This window comes from Eutrema salsugineum, unplaced genomic scaffold (assembly GCF_000478725.1).
Source record: "Eutrema salsugineum unplaced genomic scaffold, Eutsalg1_0 scaffold_6, whole genome shotgun sequence".
NCBI lineage: Eukaryota > Viridiplantae > Streptophyta > Magnoliopsida > Brassicales > Brassicaceae > Eutrema > Eutrema salsugineum.
In genome coordinates, this window is record NW_006256547.1 from 504,964 (window position 1) to 525,241 (window position 20,278).

Here is a 20,278-nt window from a genome sequence, read left to right on the forward strand (position 1 = left end):
TTCTCGGGATAGAAACGTTTTTCTGCACTTTCGTAATTGTGTAAAGTTCGTTTTACTTTCTGGGTAGCTTAAAAGTTTATGAATTTGAACAACTAATTGAAGCTCAAGCTGATGTTCTCTTTGTTCGGTTCAGAGTTTCAATGGTTTTTTATTATATTGACTCGAGTTGACTAAGCATTAATTTATAGGTTAATGCGTTCTTCTTTGTAGATAAATACAGAAGCGTCTCTGGGTTTTGCTGGGTCCTCAGCTTAAGAAATTGGTTCGAATTATTTTTAAAGCATCATCAATAAATGAAGCAAAGCAAATGTTCAACGTTGTGAAACTAATGTTAGGTTGATTTTCAGCTCAGCGTTTAGGTCATTTTAAAAATCTTGGGTGAAAAGTTGAAATTTTTCTTACTTGGTGTTCTTGCAGTTCTTGTTTCAGGGGCTTGGATTTGCTTAATTTCTTACAAATTAGTTATTATAAACTCGTAATTCTTGTTCAGTGTTTTTTTTTGGTAGGTGAAGGTAAATATGGAGGTGTCTTGGTTAAGAGTTCTGCTAGATAACATCTCATCATATATGAGTATATCAACGATGGACAACTTAGAATCAAACCCAGCACATAGGTACTACACCAGAGGGGAAGAGATAGGAAAGCTTCTTAAGCTTGTTCTTGAGGACCTTGTTGGCTCTGATGCCGCTCCTAGCGAATTGCTTAACAACGGCTTTGAAGAGTTATCTCAATACGTTGACGAACTGAGAGAGCAGTTTGAGAGCTGGCAACCTCTTTCTTCTAGAATCTTTTATGTAAGTCAAGAAAACATATGTAGAATCTCCTCCCCGTTTTTAACAGAGCTAACTCGTTTGCTCTTATTTGCCTACCTATCTTGCGTATCACCAGGTTCTTCGAATCGAATCATTAGCATCACAGTTACGGGAATCCAGTTTGGAAGTCTTTCAGCTGCTCAAACACTGCGAACAACATTTACCTGTCGATCTGATTTCACCATCGTTTGAGGTAATATCACAATGTTAGCTTCTTTTGAATCATCTAGAGTTCATTAATTAGATAATTTTGCTCAGTTTTTTTTTTTTTTCAGTTGATATTTTATCTTCATAGAACCAAACTGAAAATGCACAAGTGTTGTTCATTAATCTGTGTGTAGTTTTCTTTAGGACCTACTAATTGATCAGGCTTCTCTATGTTGTGACATTGGTTCATATATCAGGAGTGCATAGAACTGGTGAAGTTAGTGGGAAGAGAGGAGATATCGTATACTATTGATCTAGCTTTGATAGATCAAAAGGAAGGTGTTGGGCCTAGTTCAGAGGTTCTGGTGAAAATTGCTGAGAGCATTGGTTTGAGATCCAACCAGGAGATTCTGATTGAAGGTGTGGTTCTTGCAAACTTGAAGGAGAACGCCGAGCTTGCTGAGAATGACACCGAAGCTGAGTTTATAGACGGATTGATCTCTCTAATGACACAAATGCATGATTACCTTTCCAACATAAAGCAGTCTCAGTTACTTTGTCCGGACCCTGTGCCTTCCGACTTTTGCTGCCCTCTGTCTCTTGAGCTTATGACTGATCCAGTCATCGTGGCATCTGGTCAAACATACGAACGGGTCTTTATCGAAAAATGGATCGGTATGGGACTCATGGTTTGCCCAAAGACAAGGCAGGCTTTATCTCACACCACTCTGACACCTAACTTCAGTGTCAAGGCTTTCATTGCCAACTGGTGTGAATCAAACAATGTCAACCCTCCTGACCCATTGGAGTTGATTCAGTCAAGTCAGCCATTCCCTCTTCTTGTTGAATCAGGTGACTCGGCTGGTTCTCTGCCTCTCTCTCCATTGCTGGATGATTCACTGGATGATTCACTTGAGTCAGAGAGAGCTTCGTCATCAGAGGATTCATCGGTTTCCGGAAAGGGCCATACAGAATCGTTAGATGCTACCAAATGCGAGGAGCAGCATCAGGTCCTAAGTAGGTCAACTTCTGCACCAGGCATTGTCGCTGAAGTGGTTTCCAAAGTCCAACAAAGAAGCACTGATGCTGCAGATACATCAATCTCACAAGAACCGGTGGAAACTGTTTGGCGACTTCCATCAGTGAGGCATTTTCGTCACCCCGGGATCATCCCAGCGACCATAAGAGAAACTGGAAGCAGTTCAAGTATCGAAGCAGAGGTGAAGAAACTTGTGGAGGATCTCAAGAGTCCTTCCTTTAGATACACAAAGAGAGGCCACATCTCGGATCAGGATCCTATCAAGAACCAGTACTGAAAATCGCATTGTGATTGCAAGGTGTGGAGCAATCAACTCCCTAGTCGATCTGCTATACTCCACGGATGAGAGAATCCAAACGGACGCTGTGACTTGCTTACTAAACTTATCCATCAACGACAACAACAAATCAGTGATCGCAGATAGTGGAGCGATAGGGCCGCTCATTCACGTCCTCAAAACAGGAAGCATAGAAGCCAAAGAGAACTCAGCAGCGACTCTGTTCAGTTTATCAGTGATCGAAGAGAACAAGACAAAGATAGGAGAAGCAGGAGCTATAGAGCCACTCGTTGACCTCTTGGGATATGGGAGTCTCAGAGGAAAGAAAGACGCAGCCACGGCTCTGTTCAACCTCTCGATACACCACGAGAACAAAACGAGAGTAATCGAAGCAGGAGCAGTTAGATACTTGGTTGAGTTAATGGATCCTGCGGCTGGAATGGTGGAGAGAGCTGTGGTTGTGTTGGCGAATCTTGCAACCACGAAAGAAGGAAAGATTGCGATTGGGGAAGAAGGAGGAATACCTGTGCTGGTGGAAGTTGTGGAGTTAGGTTCAGCAAGAGGCAAAGAGAATGCAACCGCAGCACTTTTGCAGCTTTGTATGCATAGCCCTAGATTCTGCAACACTGTCATTAGAGAAGGAGCTATTCCACCTCTTGTGGCTCTTACCAAATCAGGAACAGCTAGAGCCAAAGAGAAGGTTTTCCTTTACTTTTTTTCTTTTTGGTTTCATCTTCTTCTTTTATGTCTCATGGTTAAAGTGATAACTGTTCTATGCTTTGTTTCAGGCACAGAATCTTCTTAAGTACTTTAAAGCCCAAAAACAAGGTAACCAGAGGAGAGCCTGATCTTCGTTTCCTGCACAGCTTGATATCTATATGTATATATGGATGTTATATTATATAGTGATTCTTACGGAAAAAAATATTTGTACAAATATAAGGTGAACCTGTGAATCTCTCTAGCTGAAAAATATGTGTATACTATTTTATTATTTCATTGGAGCAAATATTTTGAAATGACATTAATATATAGTGGTTATTGAACTGATGGGCGGCCCATTTGATAGTCTCCAGCAAGATGTGCATCCAAGTTTTGGGTAAAACTTTTTAGCCAACTATGCTCATATACAAGTGACTAAAGACCTTTGAGTTGAGGATTTTCATTTTAGTAGTAAAACCATGTATACTATATAATGAGAAAAAAAAACATTATATTATACGATATGGTGATAAACTCACGTCTTAGATATATAAACATCATTGCTTTAATCATGTCAACCACCACTCCTTATAAGAATCTTTTATGGAAAACAAAATAAAGTAAGCACACCCATATGATATTTCACTTTCACATCATTCTCGTTTTTTTAAATGATGTTTCGCTTTCATACCATCATATACGTGTATGCCTCTCTCATATCTATTCGTATGAAATTTAACTTAGTTAAAAAAACTTCTATTACATTTGGTATTAACATTAGGTCATTATGAACGTATCCCCTTGCCATACGATGAAGTCGAATTAGATTCTCGTATTTTAACTAAATGCGTGTGTGCGAATTTTTTTGTTTGGTTGAATTAATGTAATCTAGAAATATATGTAAATATATATTGGGATTTATTTAAGTAAACTTCGTTACTAGTAACGGACACACAATTGGATATTATAATTAGTTTCGTCGATTGTCAAATTTTTGAAAATCGAAACACCCAAAAAAGGCAAAAACCTAAAAATTGGAAATAAAAAATACACTCAAACTCAGATGATGAAATCTAAGATTAGCAGAATGAAAACCAAAAACATAAATCATTTGGAAAAATTAAGTATAATTGACAATTAACACTAACATACAAAAAGATAATTACGTACGAAATGATTAAACAAAAAATAAAATAAAGAAAAACGAAAGAAAAGTGAAACATGAAAGTTTTTGCCGGAGTCATCACGCCAAGCTTCTTCTTCCATGATCGACGACGACTGCAGATCCTACCTGTGATAATTCTTTTAACCACTCAAAAGTTCTCTTACGCGCAATCGCCGTTTTCTCCTCTTTCTTCGCCGTCTTCTTCTTCTCCACCATCCTCTGTTTCTCCTCCGTCTCACCGGAGACATTCATTTTCACAGGTACGATCGTCTCCGTCGAAACCGAACACTTACAATCCGCGAAAAAGAAACTTCTTCTTCGATTCCTCGATCTCGATTCTCCTGATCCTGTTTTCTTCGAATTCGAGCTCGTGCTCGTGCTACTGCAGCTACTGTTTCGACTCACTGATATTTTCGCGTTACCGGCGGTTCGAAGTTCGATCTCCGGCGTTCGGACGAGTCCTAGCCGGAGAAAATCCCAAATCGAAGATGATTTGGGGTTTCTGATTGGATTCACACGAGCCGTCATGCTCGATGATCTTCTTATCTGTGGTTGTGGACTCGGCTGGCTGTAATCGATGAAAGTGTTTTTGATTTTCCGGTCCGATCCGATTCTGGTTCGTCGGAATTCGACCGATTCGGATCTGGAAATTAACCGGTTCGAATCGGCGTCTAAACTGACGGAGTGACGAAGAGGCAGAATTTGGCCTTTGAAGAATAATTCGTCTGCCGTAGTCATCTCCGGAGCCGGTTCACACGAATCTGACCCGGCCCGAAACGATGACCCGATTTCAAATTCGAACCCGGAATCGAACTCGAATTCTTCTTCCCTCTTGGATTGTTTCGGAAACGGAACTTTCTCATCGGATAAATTCACCGGCAAGTCACACAGAGACAACGCTTCTTCTTCTTCTTCTTCTTCTCCTCTGTCATCTTCTTCTTCGTCTTCTTGATCTTGATTGCCGTGAGAGATCAATAGGGCTTTTTCTTCTTCCGTACATGTCCTCGCCATTTTCGAAGCTTCCGAGTTTCCAACAAGAGACAGAGAGGTAAAGTTTCTTAATTTAAACACATAATGAATTTGAGTGGGCGACAAATTTGAATATTTAAAGAAGAGAAGTTTCGGTTGAAAAAGTCAATAACGATATCGACCTTTATTATTACTATTACTCATTAGTATTATTTTTCATTTAACCTATAGCCCCTTAATTCATATTTTTATGGACATAAGTTATACTTGGAACCAGACATTAGACATAAGCCATCGAAAGAAAAAGTAAATTTTACACCGAAAGTTATTTTCTCCTTTTTCGCTCTAACCATGACTTGACTAAATCATCATGAGAAGTATGAGTCCTAGTTTACTAGACGTGTTGTTTCTTTTTTCTTTTTCGTTCAGTATCGTGACGATCATCTACGATTATTTCTTTCCATCGAGTAAAATTTAATGATAATTTTTATGCGTAATTTGAATCCTGAAAATAATGCTTTACTGTTTCGTCTTTTAATGGTCAACTTGCATAGGACCAAGAGTCTACTTCAAAACCGTCCGCTTTGTGATTTAAATTATAAACCTAAAATTTTAGTCAAAATTTAGAAATAACAAAACCAGTTGAATACTGGTTAATAGTTTACTAGCAGTCTGCTTAACGTTTTATATTGCTTGGCGGGTAAAACTAAAAATGTTTTTTTTTCTTCTATTAACAAATACACATGATAAGCTTTGACCCAAAAAAAAATACACACACATGACAAAGCTGAGAGGCTGCAAGATAGGGCAGGCTTTTGTTAGACTCTCTACTCACTTTTTCTGATAAATAAAACATTAGATACGTAAAAACAAAACAAAAACCAAGAAAATAAAAATAATAAGAATAGCTTAGAAGGTTGGGTCTGTGGAGGAGTGGGCCTAGGCCACTATTTTTGGCACGCGATAGCTACGCTTTACCCAGCACCATCACCATCATCTTCCACAGGCATACATTTATCATGATTATTATCTAATTTTTTTTAATTCATTTCTTTTGCTGCTTTGTTGTTAATGTTGAGCGTTTAATTTGTTTCTATATATGTGTAGAGAATAAATTATGCATCCTTTTCTAATTTTGATTGTTTAAATTCCTAGCTAATTTCTAGCTTTAATACGACTAGAATGATCTAACATCTATTTTTCTGCATAACTCTTTTTTTTTTTGTCTCTTCTCTTTTTCAAACGCGTATTACTGGTCTACAATTGTTTCCATTAATTGTAGAGACATTAGAGTTTGACCACATATATAATTACAAACTATAAATACAATCTGAAAATGACTTTTTGCATAATTAAATTAAAAGTTATATTTTGATGTCCAATTCTAGAAGAGGACGTGGGCTAATTATATTCATGAAATAGGAAACTTTACTCATCATAGTCAAGACAAATTGTTCATCTACGAAATAAACGGTAGAATGGATTTGAAATCATATGATACGTCTAGGTCGAATTGTATAATTAGGAAAGCTGTTTTTGACATAAAGTACTAGAAAAAACAAAATAAAGCGAGGTTGGTACCATCATAGTTGAAACTTGCGGTGAAATTCATAATTATATGCTTTTGTCAACTTTTTGTTCTTTCTAATTTTATCGATTTTTCTAGCACACTTTTTATATATTTGATGGCACTATAGTTCAATGTTCATTGCTTTTGATTCATGCGTGACTCGTGGGATTGTATTTTTTTTTGGTTTTATGAATAAAGGGCGACGTGTTTCATTGTCGTGTCGACTTTTTTTTCCTTATTTTCAAACTCATAATCACACTGTTTATCATTAATATTGAACTACTTGAATTTCCCACACAACTATCATTACAACAAAAATTTGTTCCTTAACTTTCTTAGATATATTGGTAATTTTGAACATTACACGTACGGTACATGCTAATGAAAGCCGTAAAAGAAAATTAAATATGCTAGTAAAGATGTTTGGTTTGATAAATTTGGCATGTGGATATCCTTAATTGTGTGCGCCTAATATCTATTATATTAAAACAGAAGCACATTTAATACTTGCTTCCAAACACTCCTAATTTTTTTAAATATTTAAAAAATAATTTTAATAATGATTTATATTTAATTTCGAAAATTAGTTATTAATTTAAATATTTTTAGAGTTCCTTAAATATAAGTAATTTAGATTTGATTTGATTTGATTAAAAATAATAAATCAGATATTAATTTAGATTTGATTTAAAGATTTTAATTTAAATAATTTCTATACTACTAAACATTTTTATCAAAAATATGTAGAATTTTTGAAAACAAAATAATTCACATATGAAAATAATGGTTATATTTGAAATATAAAATATTTATAATGATGTAAATGATATGATATTTATGTTGTTTATATAATATATTTACGATTATGATTTATTTACAAATTAATAATAAAATAATAGATAAAATTCAAATGTATAATTTAAATATTAAAAATATATTTTAAAAAATTCATAGAACTAAAAATATATATAAAAACCGGATTAAAAATATTTTGGTAACTAAAATCACTAATTTTGAATTATACATGTATATCGGAAATATATTTTTTATACAAAATAAAAACATAAAAAATTAAAAATTATTGCATACATTAAAATGTGGTTTGAAAAACCAGTTGTACATTCCTTTCGTTGATTAAATTTTAGAAAACTATAATGCTAAATAATATTGTTAATACATCTCAAACTTTTAACAAATATTTATATTATACGGTAATATGAACGGAAAAGTTAGAATTATGTTTTTATAATAGTTCATTTTGAATTAATATTAGCGGACCGGTTAAAATTATATTTTTATAATCATAATTAATTTTAATACTATAAAAATATATCTAAACACAAAAATCAATATTTTCACTTATTAAAAACTATATTTATAAAAATAATTATATCTAAACTCAAAAACACAAATTATATTATAAAATTTGTTAAACAATAAAAAATATTCCCGTGCAGATGCACGGGGTTAGAATTTAGTTTGGTTTTAAAATCTTAGAGATGTTTACAATCATGCAACGTGAACCAATTGGCTATGGAAGGCAAGATGCGAAATGGACTTGTGCAGTGTGTAATCATCTTTGAAATTTCGTTTACTTAAACATTGCACCAGATTTAGCTCGAGAAAACGAAATCGGCTAAAATTCTGATGTAGCTTTCTGGAACCGGAGAAATAGAGTACATCGGAATTTTAGCCGATTTCACCACATCACCTTTATAAAATCGGTTAAAATTCTCTATTTTTCTGGAACCGGAGAAATAGAGTACAATAAACAAAAGACCCACAAAAGTCAAACTGGCAATCCCAAATAGGCCCATCATTATAAGGCCCATTAGCGTATACAATCCTTGAAAACTCCATTAGAAACAAATATCTAAATGGCAGAGAAGAAAACTCTAATCATGATTTTCGTTAGATATCTACACTTCAATTTGAAACAGTTTAGTAAATCAAAATAGTCATGAGTCCGTAGCTCACTCGGAGGTGAAACAGTAAATGATGGTGCTATATATATATAATTTTTTTTTTTTTGCTATTCATTAAATATTCAAGTTACATGAAAAGAGAAACACCTAGAAACCCAGCCATTGTTGTGACTGTAAGTTGTGACCGGGGAATATTTCTTTTTAAAATTAGAAAAGAAAAAAACAGCGCTGATTTCCAAGAACAAACTATATAGATAAGCCATCAATAGAATGCATGCCGTTTTTGCTAAACAGAGGTCTTATATTAAAACGGCATTACAAAATATCTGTGACACCTTCTTTTCATAAGAGCCCTTTGAATTTCTCGTAATTCACCAAATCCCACTATGTCCAACTAATGGCCACGGGACTTGCTACCACGTGTTTCCCATCTGACCATTCGATGCTCCCAAAGCTGTTAGATCCAGACGCCTTAGACGAATCTACGGTAAACGTCACCGTATACGATTTTTTCTCGTTAGCTTCCTTGAAATTCAAAACCGCCGGTTGAACCGAAATCTTGACTGCTGTCGTCTCCGAAGTTATTTTAACCGAGTAGGTCCCAGCTCCTCCCACGCTCGTAACAGTGCGCGTGTACTTGTACGCGCCGGCTCCGTCGACGTTAAGGGCAAACGACGGATAGTTCAGATCAGCGATGGAGTACGATTTGCTCGGATCGCAAGTGTAATTGCGTCTCGACACGCTTCTAATCTGCGACGATGTGTAGTTCAACGCGCAGAGAAAACCTAAGTAATCCGCCGTCGTCAGATCGTAGATGAGTCCTGGATTGATGGCGGTTGTCGGGGACACGTGTCCTGCACCGTGATCGAACGGCGTTGAAGGTTTCCCCGTGGCGATGTCGAGGATCGGTTTCCCGTCTTTGTAGGTTTTGTAAGCGGTGGTCATGAGAGCCGATCTAATCGCCGCCGGGCTCCATTCCGGATGCACCGACTTGATAAGAGCCGCTAAACCGCTCACGTGAGGGCAAGACATTGACGTCCCTGAGATGATGTTGAATTCCACGCGGCGAGAATCGGAAGCGAGTCCGGTAGGTCCTTCAGCTCCGGTCCAACCGGCGAGGATATTGACTCCCGGCGCAATCAAATCCGGTTTGAGTATGTTTGGCGTAATCGAATTAGGCCCCCGGGAGCTAAACGCTGCAACCACCGGAGAAGGCTGGACGTTGACGACAGTCCCTTGGATCAAAATCGTAGCGGTGGGATTCGGATCGGTCAAGACGTAGTGCCGGATAATGTCACCGGCTTTCTCTCCCACGGTGGTGGCGGGTAACAAATGAGCATCCGCCACAAGCTCTTCTCCGTTGGCCGCGGTATTCGCCAGAATCATTCCGAGCCCACCAGCCGCTTTCACCACATCACCTTTCTGAACCCTAGCATTCACTCCTCTGTCGCACATGACGATTTTGCCCTTGACTTTCTCTGGAATCAGAGTTCCGGTCATACAAAGATTCCCATTAGTAGCGTTACTAGCATTCCCGGCGTAAACAAACGGCAACAGTTTAGCAGGAAGAGCATCTCCTTTAAACAACGAAACTCCCGAATAGTTCTTCCCGTTGCCGAGAATCGCAAGCGCCGGAAAATCACGATCTATAGTACCAGCACCGACCGTAGTAATCCAGGGAGCTACGTTGGATAAACTGAAGGAGCTGGGACCAGCATTACCAGCAGAGCAAGAAACCAAAATCCCTCTTTCCATGGCGGCGAATGATCCAATCGCGACGCCGTCTCTATAATAATCCGACATTCCACCGCCGAGAGACATCGAGAGAACGTTGACGTTATCGTCGATGGCTTTATCGATCGCCGCGAGAATATCTGAGCTGAAGCAACCGCCTTGCCAACAAACTTTGTAGACAGCTACGCGAGCGCGTGGAGCCATCCCACGAGCAGTGCCATTAGCGAAGCCTAAAAGACTAGCTCCTTCCACTACCGATCCAGCTGCTGTTGATGACGTGTGAGTTCCGTGACCGTCGTCGTCTCTAGGAGATCTCGATTCTTTGGATTCGTCCACAGGTCCCATCGTTGCTTCGTAACCTCGAGCGAAGAATCTTGCTCCGATTAGTTTACGGTTGCAGAGCGACGCGGTGAAATTAGTCCCGACCTCGCAGCCGCCTTTCCAGGTAGACGGAATCGGACCGAATCCTTCGTCGGAGAAGCTTTTGCTCTCAGGCCAGACTCCGGTGTCGAGAACTCCGACGACGACGTCGCTTGAGGCGCCTGTTTCGGGGAATAGATCTGCGTTGTGTATGTCGAGGCCGAGGAAGAGTGGAGTCCGAGTGGTGTGTAGCTCGTACCGGTGCTCCGGTAGAACCGAGATGACACCCGGTTGAGTCATGAGCGAGTCGGCTTCTTCTGGAGTAAGCCGAGTGGAGAATCCGTGAATCGCGTTGGTGTAAGTGTAGAGAAGCTCAGCGGATTCTGAGACGGATCTGAGAGAGGAATCGTACCAGAGTGAGTGGAGGTCGAAGCTCGACGGCATCTCAGATTTCTCCATGTGAACGATGTAAGTTCCTTGTTGAGCTCCATCTGACACGTGGAAGAAACCCAGATAAAGAAGAACGAGAAAGAAGAAAGCAGTGGAGGAGAGAAACGAACAAGTCATATCTGTGTTATAATTTTGTGGTCTCTCTCTCTGAGTCGAAGAAGAAAGGAGGAGATGAGAGAGGGTTTAAATACAGTTGAGAGAAGGAGAAGAAGAGATAATGGATGCGTACGAATGAATCATTAGAGACTCTTGTGTCCACTCTTCTTCTTTGAAAGTGATGACTTACTTTTTTTTTGTTTTTGTTGTTTTAAGTCTGTTTGCTTTATTATCTCGAGATTCTGTTTCTGTTTAGTATTCTAATTATCCCATTTTCCCCTGATTATTACTGTGACTGGTAATGGTATAATCATCATCGTGCCGTGTGGTTCGGGAAAAACATTATGATGTTGACGACAACTATTATGACTAACTGTATATTAGCCTTTTAATTCATACTAATTAGAAGATTGCGATGCATGAGACTTCTTCGTTTGGTTGTGTACTTATGTAGTTCGCTTGCATTTAACCAATATATGTTACATTGGTTTCCACATGCACATTCGAATTTGTAAATCTTATTATGCGTTACGAAATAAACGACCATTGGAAGATGACTAACGAGTGGGTAATGACTCACCAAGGCAATGTCTTGTGTGTATAAATTATATATTGGTCACCAAAGGGGCAAATTAAAGGGTTTAATCAAAAAATCACTAAATATAATATTTTATTAAAAAAGGATAAATAGATTTCTGAATGGGTTTGAATCGAATGGTCACTCAAGTCAAAACAAAAACAGTAGTTTTATTTTTTCAAGTGTTCTTGGAATAGTTTCTAGACATGATGTAAATAGGTATAGTCTGGTTTTGGGATTGAGTTTAATTTGTTGGTTTATAATTATACGATGTGGATTACATGGTATATTTCTATATCCATATTCTAATGTATCAAATACAATTTTATTTCGGTATTGTATAAAGAGGATAGAATATAACCGAAGCTGTAACCGAAGCTACGAGTGAGAACACGCATACGACTATATTTGGATCTAAGCACAGTTTCTGGGATTATGGCCCACGTGTCATAACGTGCCATTTCTCAGATCTCTTTATGTGTTGTTTTATTGCGAAATCGAACCAGATCTCAACTCTGCAAAAGAGAAAGCTAAAAGCAAAACTCAAACCATTTTCAACCGTCCGATCTCAATTACAACCAATTATGTGTAACCTTTTTTTTTTCTAACCGGGACTGATATTCATTATCTGAGAAACTATATCTTATAAATAAGAAAACATCTACGACTTTAAAAGAGTATATCATACTAAATATGAAATTATTAAGTAAACTATCTTGTTCCGGTTGATGTACTGAGGTATTATTAACGTTGATTCAATTATGACAGTTAGGACAGATGAGTCGTAACAAGTAGATATTAATTCGCGACATGTGACGCGGATTAAGTTACTTTATTAAAGTACTAATGAATCTTCGAAAACATCATAATTTTTATTTTTCTCAACGGCACATCATACTATTTTCCTGCCTAATACAGCTTACACAAGTAATTTAATCTGTTTCCTCACTTGTAGATAATGTCCTAATAATTTCAGTTGTTTCGATATTCATTGATAAAGACAAAAGTATTATTAAACCGAGTAATTGTCTTACCTCCGGTTCGCTTGAGTACGGTACGGTACGTGTCTAGTCCGGTTAAATTTCCAGAAAAACGGTACGATACCCCCACATTCGATGTATCCATTAGGTGTTGGAGTCAACAATTTTGTCTTACCTCGAACTACGTTTATACAAGAATCTAGGTACTCGTGACTCTCTTTTGTTTGTATACAGCAAAATAGTACATTATACGCATGTCCACATTATACATCAAAATGTCTTTATGTACACACTTTATTCAGAGACAGTCTTTATGTATATATGCTTTACATCAAAATCTATGTCACGGTCCGTGGATGCCATTAACGCTTAGGTTTATTTTGTTCAGCAAGTTGTTTACTTCATACTTCAATTCTGCGTACATTGATTGCGTATAAAATTAGGACTTATATTTTCGTAACTTACATAGTTTTACATACTTTACGCTGTCTTATAGTATTAACAAAACGTTAATTTAATGTTAAAATGTTGAAAACTTTGCGGAAATAAGCATCAAATTTTTATCTTCAGAAATTAAGAGAATAGTAAAGGAAATCAATATTTCTCACACACACAGACACATGAATAGTTACGTATGAGAACGTACATAACGAACTGCTTTTCTAGATCTCGATTGGGTTTGGTCGAAGCATTCAACTAAAACCAATTCTTTTGACGGTTGGGATCCAAATAATGTGAGTGGCAAAATGGCAATTAGAGACTTTGGTTCGCATGGTACGACATGAATTAACGTGTCTCTCAATCAGACCTAACACAAGTCCCATCCGAATAATTAACCATTACAGTGATACATTTTCTCATTACATTAAACAATTTTTATAAAGGAGAAAACGATAGCAACAGCGGAAGCTGGCACTGGCTGGTTTCTTAGTGAATAATGCCACGATGAGCATTTGAATCTTGTCCATGTCCTTGTTTTCTAATACTATAAAACTTGGAAAAGAATAGTATATATCAGGCTTTTAATTAGACCAACCTTTTCTTGTTTTGGAAATTGAATTGTGTGCCTACCAAAAATTTATTTCAGAAACAATTTTTATTCTATTCAGGATTTTAGTATTAAAAAAACTCACGCATTCTATCAAAAAAGTCGTCATATAAGTGGGCCGTTAATTGAAGATCTTATTTTTTTAAATCAGGCCATTAACAGGCCCCCGCAGCCCACTAGAATAGAGTAAAAGAACGATCGTTATTACCGTTATCGCTTCTGTTGAAAATGGTCTTTAATTTTGTACATTTTTGCGATTAGGCGCGAGGCGATATCTCCGACTTGCAATTTAACTCATCGATTAGGTTTCGTAGTCATCGCAATCCAAGAAGACGAATTGATCTGGCGATTGAGATTATTGGTTGAGAATTTGAGATACATTCTTCGGTTTATTGGAGGAAGAAAAGTAAGCATTGATCTCATTTTTTTATTCTTCATCTGATAGATCTCCGATACGATTTCGAAGCTTGAGTATAGTTTTTTTCTTTAAGTTTCCTGATGTTAATGTTTATCAGGTGACTGAAATCTTCGATTGAGATCCACTCGTCGGTTATCGGATATAATAAGCAAGCATCGATTTCAATTTTCAGTTTTCTGTAACCTGATAAGGTGATAGATTATCACCTGACTAGATTGTTCTTCATCTGAGATTCCATTATGACTTCGCTTTATGGATTTCTTCAGATACCTGCCGATTTAGCACAAAATCTCAATAATCTGAATATTATTAACTTTTAGTGAGAGGATTTAGGCTTATTCAGCCATATTTGATCAAGACTGAGAAAATTTACTTTGGTGTATATATGTGTTCTCGTTCTTATTCTAGTATGACAGCTATTTAACAAGATCTTCCCATTTGCAGTATTGACCACCGGCTAATGCACGGTAGTAACGGTCTCTGCAGTACACAGGTCTTCCATCAGCAGCCTCAGCCGCCGCCGCTGCCAAGTCATCGTCGGTCACAACATCTAAGGGCAACCGAAGCAATTGTTCTTTTCTGAAAGTTTTGTTTATAGTGAAAAGAGGTTAGTTTGCCTTTCAACAAAAGCCAGATAGATAGGAATTTATGATTTGATCTTGTTTATAACCTCATATTGAACTTGTTGTTGTTGGTTCTGGAGATGGAAACTTCTGGTTGGTTATCCTTAGAACTTAGGGTGGTTTTAAAGAAATCCTCGACTGGTGTTGCAAAAACGAACAGCACGAATGCTGAAACCAGTAAAGCTCCTGTTCCAACTAATGTTTGTTTGAGCATCTTGATTACTGGCTTCACCTGAAATGCACAAAAAAAAGTTAGCTGATTTTCTTTGCCCTTTGAGCATCTGTTTATTGTTTACCTTGTAAGAACCTAACAACCTGTCGCGAGCCAATACCTGATGCAAAGTCACAGTAATCAATCAGTCTCAGGTCGATTCAACAGGCAAAGATGCATTTGGACCAGGGCATGTTCCTTTCTTCTAGTGTTATATAACAAAATGCATAAACTATTAGAACCGGTGATACCTTTGTAGTGCTTAAACTAGAACTATAGGTCTCCATTTCAAGCTACCACAAATGACTACAACTATTGCGACTAAACACATTTTTTAATTGAGCTTATCGGGGTTTCTTTATTATTTTATTTTTCAAAGGGAACTTTGTAGATTTAGCAAAGGAAAGGACTTTAAAATGCAAACCTCTGGTGGCTTCACCCACATTTGGCCATCATACCATCCACTCTCTTCGTATGGCACAACTGCAGAAAGCAGTCTATCTCCAACATAGCTCCATCCCTGGAAAAAGAAAGAAAAAAAAAAAACAGAGTCAAGAACAACTCAATCAAATCCATCGGAAAGTTTCAAGTAGAGAGATACAGGGAAAGTTTAAATTAATACCAGGTAAATTCTCAAGACAATCAATGAGACGAGGAATAAGGTTCCTGTCCCTGCAGCTAGAACAAACCGCAAAGGTTCCTGCAACATTTTTTTCAAAGAAAACATATAATAATCATCAGTTAACAGTGTAAACACATCTTATTTTGCAGAGGCTGGGATTCGAAGCTCACTCTGGAAGGATTAAAGCTAGCAGCAGCGATGGGAACTCCAAGAACAGTGAAAGTCACCAACCAAAGACCACCGAGACGAAGAAAGAATTGGCTTGGACCCAATTCTCCCCATGAATACAACATCCCTTCCTTTAAAGACGAATACTCATTCACCTAAAAACCCAACCAAAATTTTTTAAAAACCAAAAGGTATAATTTCTAAAAGCTAATCATTACTTTAAAAAAAAAACCAGAAACATTTACTCACCGGTCTTTGGTCTGAAGGAACTTGAATCTCCGAACTTGGATCCCAGCTTTGTCCAGAGAAACTCATGCTTCCACTGCCATTACCTTTGTCCTCCATTGCTTTCACCGAAACGCTCAGAACCAGCTCCTTCTTCGTACCAATTCCGCCATATCTAACGATCGACGAAGAATCATAGTGATTCCCGAGCTTTCTGTTACAAACCCTGTGGGATATCTTCGGAATCGAAGGATGATTGGCGTTTAATCTGAGCATGATTCGCGAATGGTTTTCCTTGTGAGTAGCTTCGATTGAGGATTAAAGGTAAGTGGAGCAGAGCACCTGAAAGACGGCAAACACTGCAGAGCCATAAAAATTATATTAATCAGTTTAGTTTTTTTATTTTTTTTTGTTGTTTCCTCTGACCTGTGGCGTCTCTCTCTCGTCACGTGGCTGATGCTTCCTTGCACGCAGTTTTCCCGGGCATCTGCTTCTGTTTCCACGAGCCTCTCTTATCTTTGATAGTATTTACATCACTGGGCCACTCGGCCCATTTTGATTTAATCGGCTTTCAATAAAAAAGGCCCAGTAGGTGTCCATACGAGCTGTCATTAGCCCATTACCATTACCATTATTGTTTTTAATATATATTTGTTTTTTTTTAGTTTGATTTTCTTTTTTTTAGCAATAACGAGAGTGTAGAGTTACCACCATAATTACAGAACAAACATTTTCAAAAATTATGGACAGCCAGATGGTAAAAACATAATTACGAAAAGGCAATAACATCGAGGATAAAACCATAAATTTGGACAACCCAGAATATTAAAATCTTCAATTACCGAACAATCAATCTGAGAGGTTAAAGATATAGTGCTGCTTTTTTTTTTTTTAAAGAGATCTCTCTGAGCCTCATTGACTTCTCATTCTGCTGGTTTCTGCTGCCCTAACTTGCGCGAAGTAAGCGTGCGCCTGTCATCAAATCAACAAAGCGTATGTTCCTTTTACTTCATAATATGTGATTGAAAAATAAAAAAATGAAAAAGTCGGCCTTTTGTTTCTACGTACCATGGCTTCTCTTGCAGTTAATCTGTCTTGATGATCATACCGGAGTAGCTTGTCGAGGAAATCAATCGCCTACATGGTTGAAGATACATCCACTTAAAACCCAAACAAACCATTTTCTAATGAATGAAAATCAAGAAAAATACTACACCTCCGGTGAGACTAAATGCTGATTGTTTGCGTTGATGAATTTTGACCAAGGTTTCCTGCTATGTCTGTGTTTGTGTTCCATTGAACCAGAATGATTCAGCACAACTATTATCTTAGCATTAAGCTCATTACAAGAAAAATCAGAAGATTCACATACCGCCCAACAAGTGCTTCAAGTTGTGGATCAAGTTCTAACTGGTACTTATTTAGATACGCATTTAAATCATCTGTCCCAAGTACCTAGGCATAAGAGGTAGAGGAGATATATTCATGTCGACAATGGAAACGGGAGATCTGATCAAATTCAAAAAATTGAGTTTTACAAGTTTTACCTTGGCAATTTTCACTAGTTGATCCTGATTGTCGTGGCCGTAGAAGAAAGGTTCCTTACGGAATATCTATACGAGCAATGAATTGGCCAAATCAGATCACCACAATACAATTCAGAAACATTCTGGAAAAAAAGGAAAATCTCCCGAGTATGCACTCACCATCCCACCAAACATACAACCAAGACTCCACATATCCAATGAATAGTCATAGTCTTGTAAGTCCACAAGAAGTTCGGGTCCTTTAAAGTATCTGATACGCATTGGGAGATAAAATCAGAGTGAGCTTGGCTACAGAGAAAAGGGAAATAGAGAATATAAAGTAAAACCATACCTGGAGGCAACGCGGACATTATACTCTTTTCCAGGGTGGTAAAACTCAGCGAGACCCCAATCTATCAGGCGAAGCTTACGCAGCTCATGGTCAATCATAACATTGTGAGGCTTGACGTCTCTGTGCATTATTCCTTGTGAATGGCAGTAGTCCAGTGCCTGCAACAAGTAGTTTATATAGATAATGTGGACTAGAAGTCAAATGGAGTATATATACAGACATTTACCTTCAACAGCTCATAGATGTAGTAACGAATGTCGTAATCAGTCAGCGTAGGATACAGAACTTTAAAATCTGTGCTGTTAACATATTCAAATATTAGGCTTGGGGTTTTCGAATGTTGATCTCTAACAACGTCAAGCAGCTTGACAGTATTTGGCCCACCGCATAGGTTCTGAAGAATTTTAATCTCTCTTCTTATCTGCCAAAAGAAGGATCACATAAATACAAGAAACCACCGTGGACAAATAAAAATAATCAAAAGCAAAACCTTGTGAGACAATTCACCTTCTTTTTCTTAACAGGTTTGAGGATCTTGATAATGCACTTCTCCTTGTTGTTCACATTTACACCCTCGAAAACTTCACTATATTTTCCACGCCCGACCTTCCTTACTACCTCATAATCATCCTGCTCCCTAAGAGAGCAACGAAGGAGATCAAAACTTTCACTAAATTGCTTTACCATAATAGAAGAAACCGAATTCATTATCTAATAGATTCAAATTCGTGAGTTTTGAGTTACAACATTCATTAAGCATTTCTTCTACATAAGCATCAAAAACTTTCATTAGATAAGCTTTATCTGGAAGTAAATCCAGAGCAAACTGAAATCATTATCACTACAAACCCTGGAAAGAACGATTCGAATCCTTACTACCAATTCAGCTGATCTCAAAAATGAACACTAAATTAAACTCCGTGACGGCTACAGTGGAAAAGGGGACTTTCTAGGGTTTAACAATCTTACCCCCACTGAACATTCAGCGACTCGTAATCCCAGTAATCCTTGGGTCGAATCACGTTAACGTCGGTGTAAACACGAGCTTTTGACATCGCCCGCGTCTGGCCAAAAGCAGAGATCTCGATGAGAGAATCTGGATCGATGCGCTCGATCGTAGTATTACCGGGGACGACAGAACCAGCTGTCTCTGTGGGAGTGAAGACAGGTGAGCGTAGGATAGGAGAGTGCGCCAAAGGCGCACGTATGGTCAAGACGGCGCACACTAACAAGAAACGTCGAAGAAGAAGAGGAGTTTCGAAGAGGAGGAAGCAGGTGAGGAAGAAGAAGACGATTAGCGCATGTATCATTCACTACGCTCTTCCGCACCAGATTCTGATTTCCTTTTTTTTGCCGTTTGCGTAGTTTTCTTTCGCGCAACAAAATTTGCCAAAATAGGCCTGACAAATCACTCATATGGACTTTTAAGGCCCAATATGTATAATTGGACCCGAACGATTTGGGCCTTACGCTTGTTAGGATTTTTTGGAAAATTTTGGAAATTTCTGACATCGTTTTTGCAGGTAAGATTTGGTGAAAAGTTTTTGAATTCTGGTTCCTAGGTAGGTGAAAGGGATTGGAGGGTATATCAGTAAATAGTTATAAGTTCAGTAGTTTCAGTAATTTGGGGCTATTCTTCTTGAAAATCTGCGGTATTGGGCAAGAAAAAGGTGGAAAGTCGAAACTTTCTGTTTTGTGTCCCCACGATTTCTCTGACCAAAGATTTGGGGGCTCGCGGGGCAGCGACGAAGTCATTTAAAGATCGATCATAATCCTATCACAAATGCGACAGCTCATTGGTTGTTACCTTTTATACACACTCGAAGATTACTACAGCTACAGTTATTTTAGATGGTGGAGATTTCCGAAGCCCATTAACGAGAAGGAGATTCAGGAGTTGAGGCTTCCTGATTAGAGTAGGTGTTTCAGAGATATTGAGGCATGTGATGGATGAAGAAGCTAAAATGAGAGGTCAGTGTGAATCTATTGACAAGAGCGATATTTACATGAAGGAAGTGTTTCCATTTTTAAGTGACCAAGCCATGAGAACAACAAGTATAGGTAAAAAATTCAGATACATGTGGCATTTTCTGTCTTGTTATCGTCACTATTTCAAAATTTTAGATTTTTCGTTGCGGACGTCTTATATTATTCGAAGACACCATTTATTGTAAGATTGAGTTGAGTCTCAATCAAAATGTTGGGGCATATAGTGACCTTCAATTATCAATAAAAAGGAAGAATTTAAAGATGATAAGACTCTTTGTAGGGACATAGATCCA

The 20,278-nt window shown here is 37.8% G+C and overlaps 5 protein-coding genes across 6 annotated transcripts; 1 reads left to right on the forward strand and 4 right to left on the reverse strand.

Annotated features, from left to right (window-relative positions):
- Positions 1-9: 9 nt before the first annotated feature.
- LOC18011733 (U-box domain-containing protein 2) lies at positions 10-3,305 on the forward strand. The gene is given in 6 exon segments (XM_024151668.1): positions 10-262; positions 507-794; positions 889-1,005; positions 1,217-2,215; positions 2,217-2,975; positions 3,064-3,305. Coding segments are annotated over 5 exon segments (2,211 nt in total). The 5' UTR covers positions 10-262; positions 507-518; the 3' UTR covers positions 3,124-3,305.
- A 777-nt stretch (positions 3,306-4,082) lies between these two features.
- On the reverse strand, positions 4,083-5,257 carry LOC18011734 (histone H3.v1). The gene has a single exon (XM_006393870.2). The coding sequence runs from the start codon at positions 5,151-5,153 to the stop codon at positions 4,221-4,223; it is 933 nt and encodes a 310-aa protein (XP_006393932.1). The 5' UTR covers positions 5,154-5,257; the 3' UTR covers positions 4,083-4,220.
- Positions 5,258-8,692: 3,435 nt separating this feature from the next.
- Positions 8,693-11,354, reverse strand: LOC18011694 (subtilisin-like protease SBT1.7). The gene has a single exon (XM_006393871.2). It carries the CDS (start codon positions 11,265-11,267, stop codon positions 8,991-8,993), a length of 2,277 nt encoding a protein of 758 aa, XP_006393933.1. The 5' UTR covers positions 11,268-11,354; the 3' UTR covers positions 8,693-8,990.
- Positions 11,355-14,386: 3,032 nt separating this feature from the next.
- Positions 14,387-16,563, reverse strand: LOC18011695 (protein CONSERVED IN THE GREEN LINEAGE AND DIATOMS 27, chloroplastic). 2 transcript variants are annotated; one of them, XM_006393873.2, is made up of 9 exons: positions 16,545-16,563; positions 16,143-16,460; positions 15,896-16,048; positions 15,726-15,803; positions 15,528-15,623; positions 15,189-15,224; positions 14,940-15,124; positions 14,643-14,848; positions 14,387-14,539 (listed from the first exon to the last, which is right to left on the reverse strand). In XM_006393873.2, exons 2-8 carry the CDS (start codon positions 16,392-16,394, stop codon positions 14,686-14,688), a joined length of 963 nt encoding a protein of 320 aa, XP_006393935.1. In that variant the 5' UTR covers positions 16,395-16,460; positions 16,545-16,563; the 3' UTR covers positions 14,387-14,539; positions 14,643-14,685. The 2 variants fall into 2 exon arrangements, with proteins under 2 accessions (XP_006393935.1, XP_024007361.1); XM_024151593.1 differs by lacking the exon at positions 16,545-16,563 and having other exon boundaries at positions 16,143-16,477.
- A 310-nt stretch (positions 16,564-16,873) lies between these two features.
- Positions 16,874-19,335, reverse strand: LOC18011916 (casein kinase II subunit alpha-2). Its single transcript, XM_006393875.2, has 10 exons — positions 18,966-19,335; positions 18,504-18,633; positions 18,223-18,417; positions 17,997-18,154; positions 17,825-17,915; positions 17,666-17,731; positions 17,491-17,573; positions 17,335-17,398; positions 17,187-17,255; positions 16,874-17,090 (listed from the first exon to the last, which is right to left on the reverse strand). Exons 1-10 carry the CDS (start codon positions 19,304-19,306, stop codon positions 17,031-17,033), a joined length of 1,257 nt encoding a protein of 418 aa, XP_006393937.1. The 5' UTR covers positions 19,307-19,335; the 3' UTR covers positions 16,874-17,030.
- Positions 19,336-20,278: the final 943 nt, after the last annotated feature.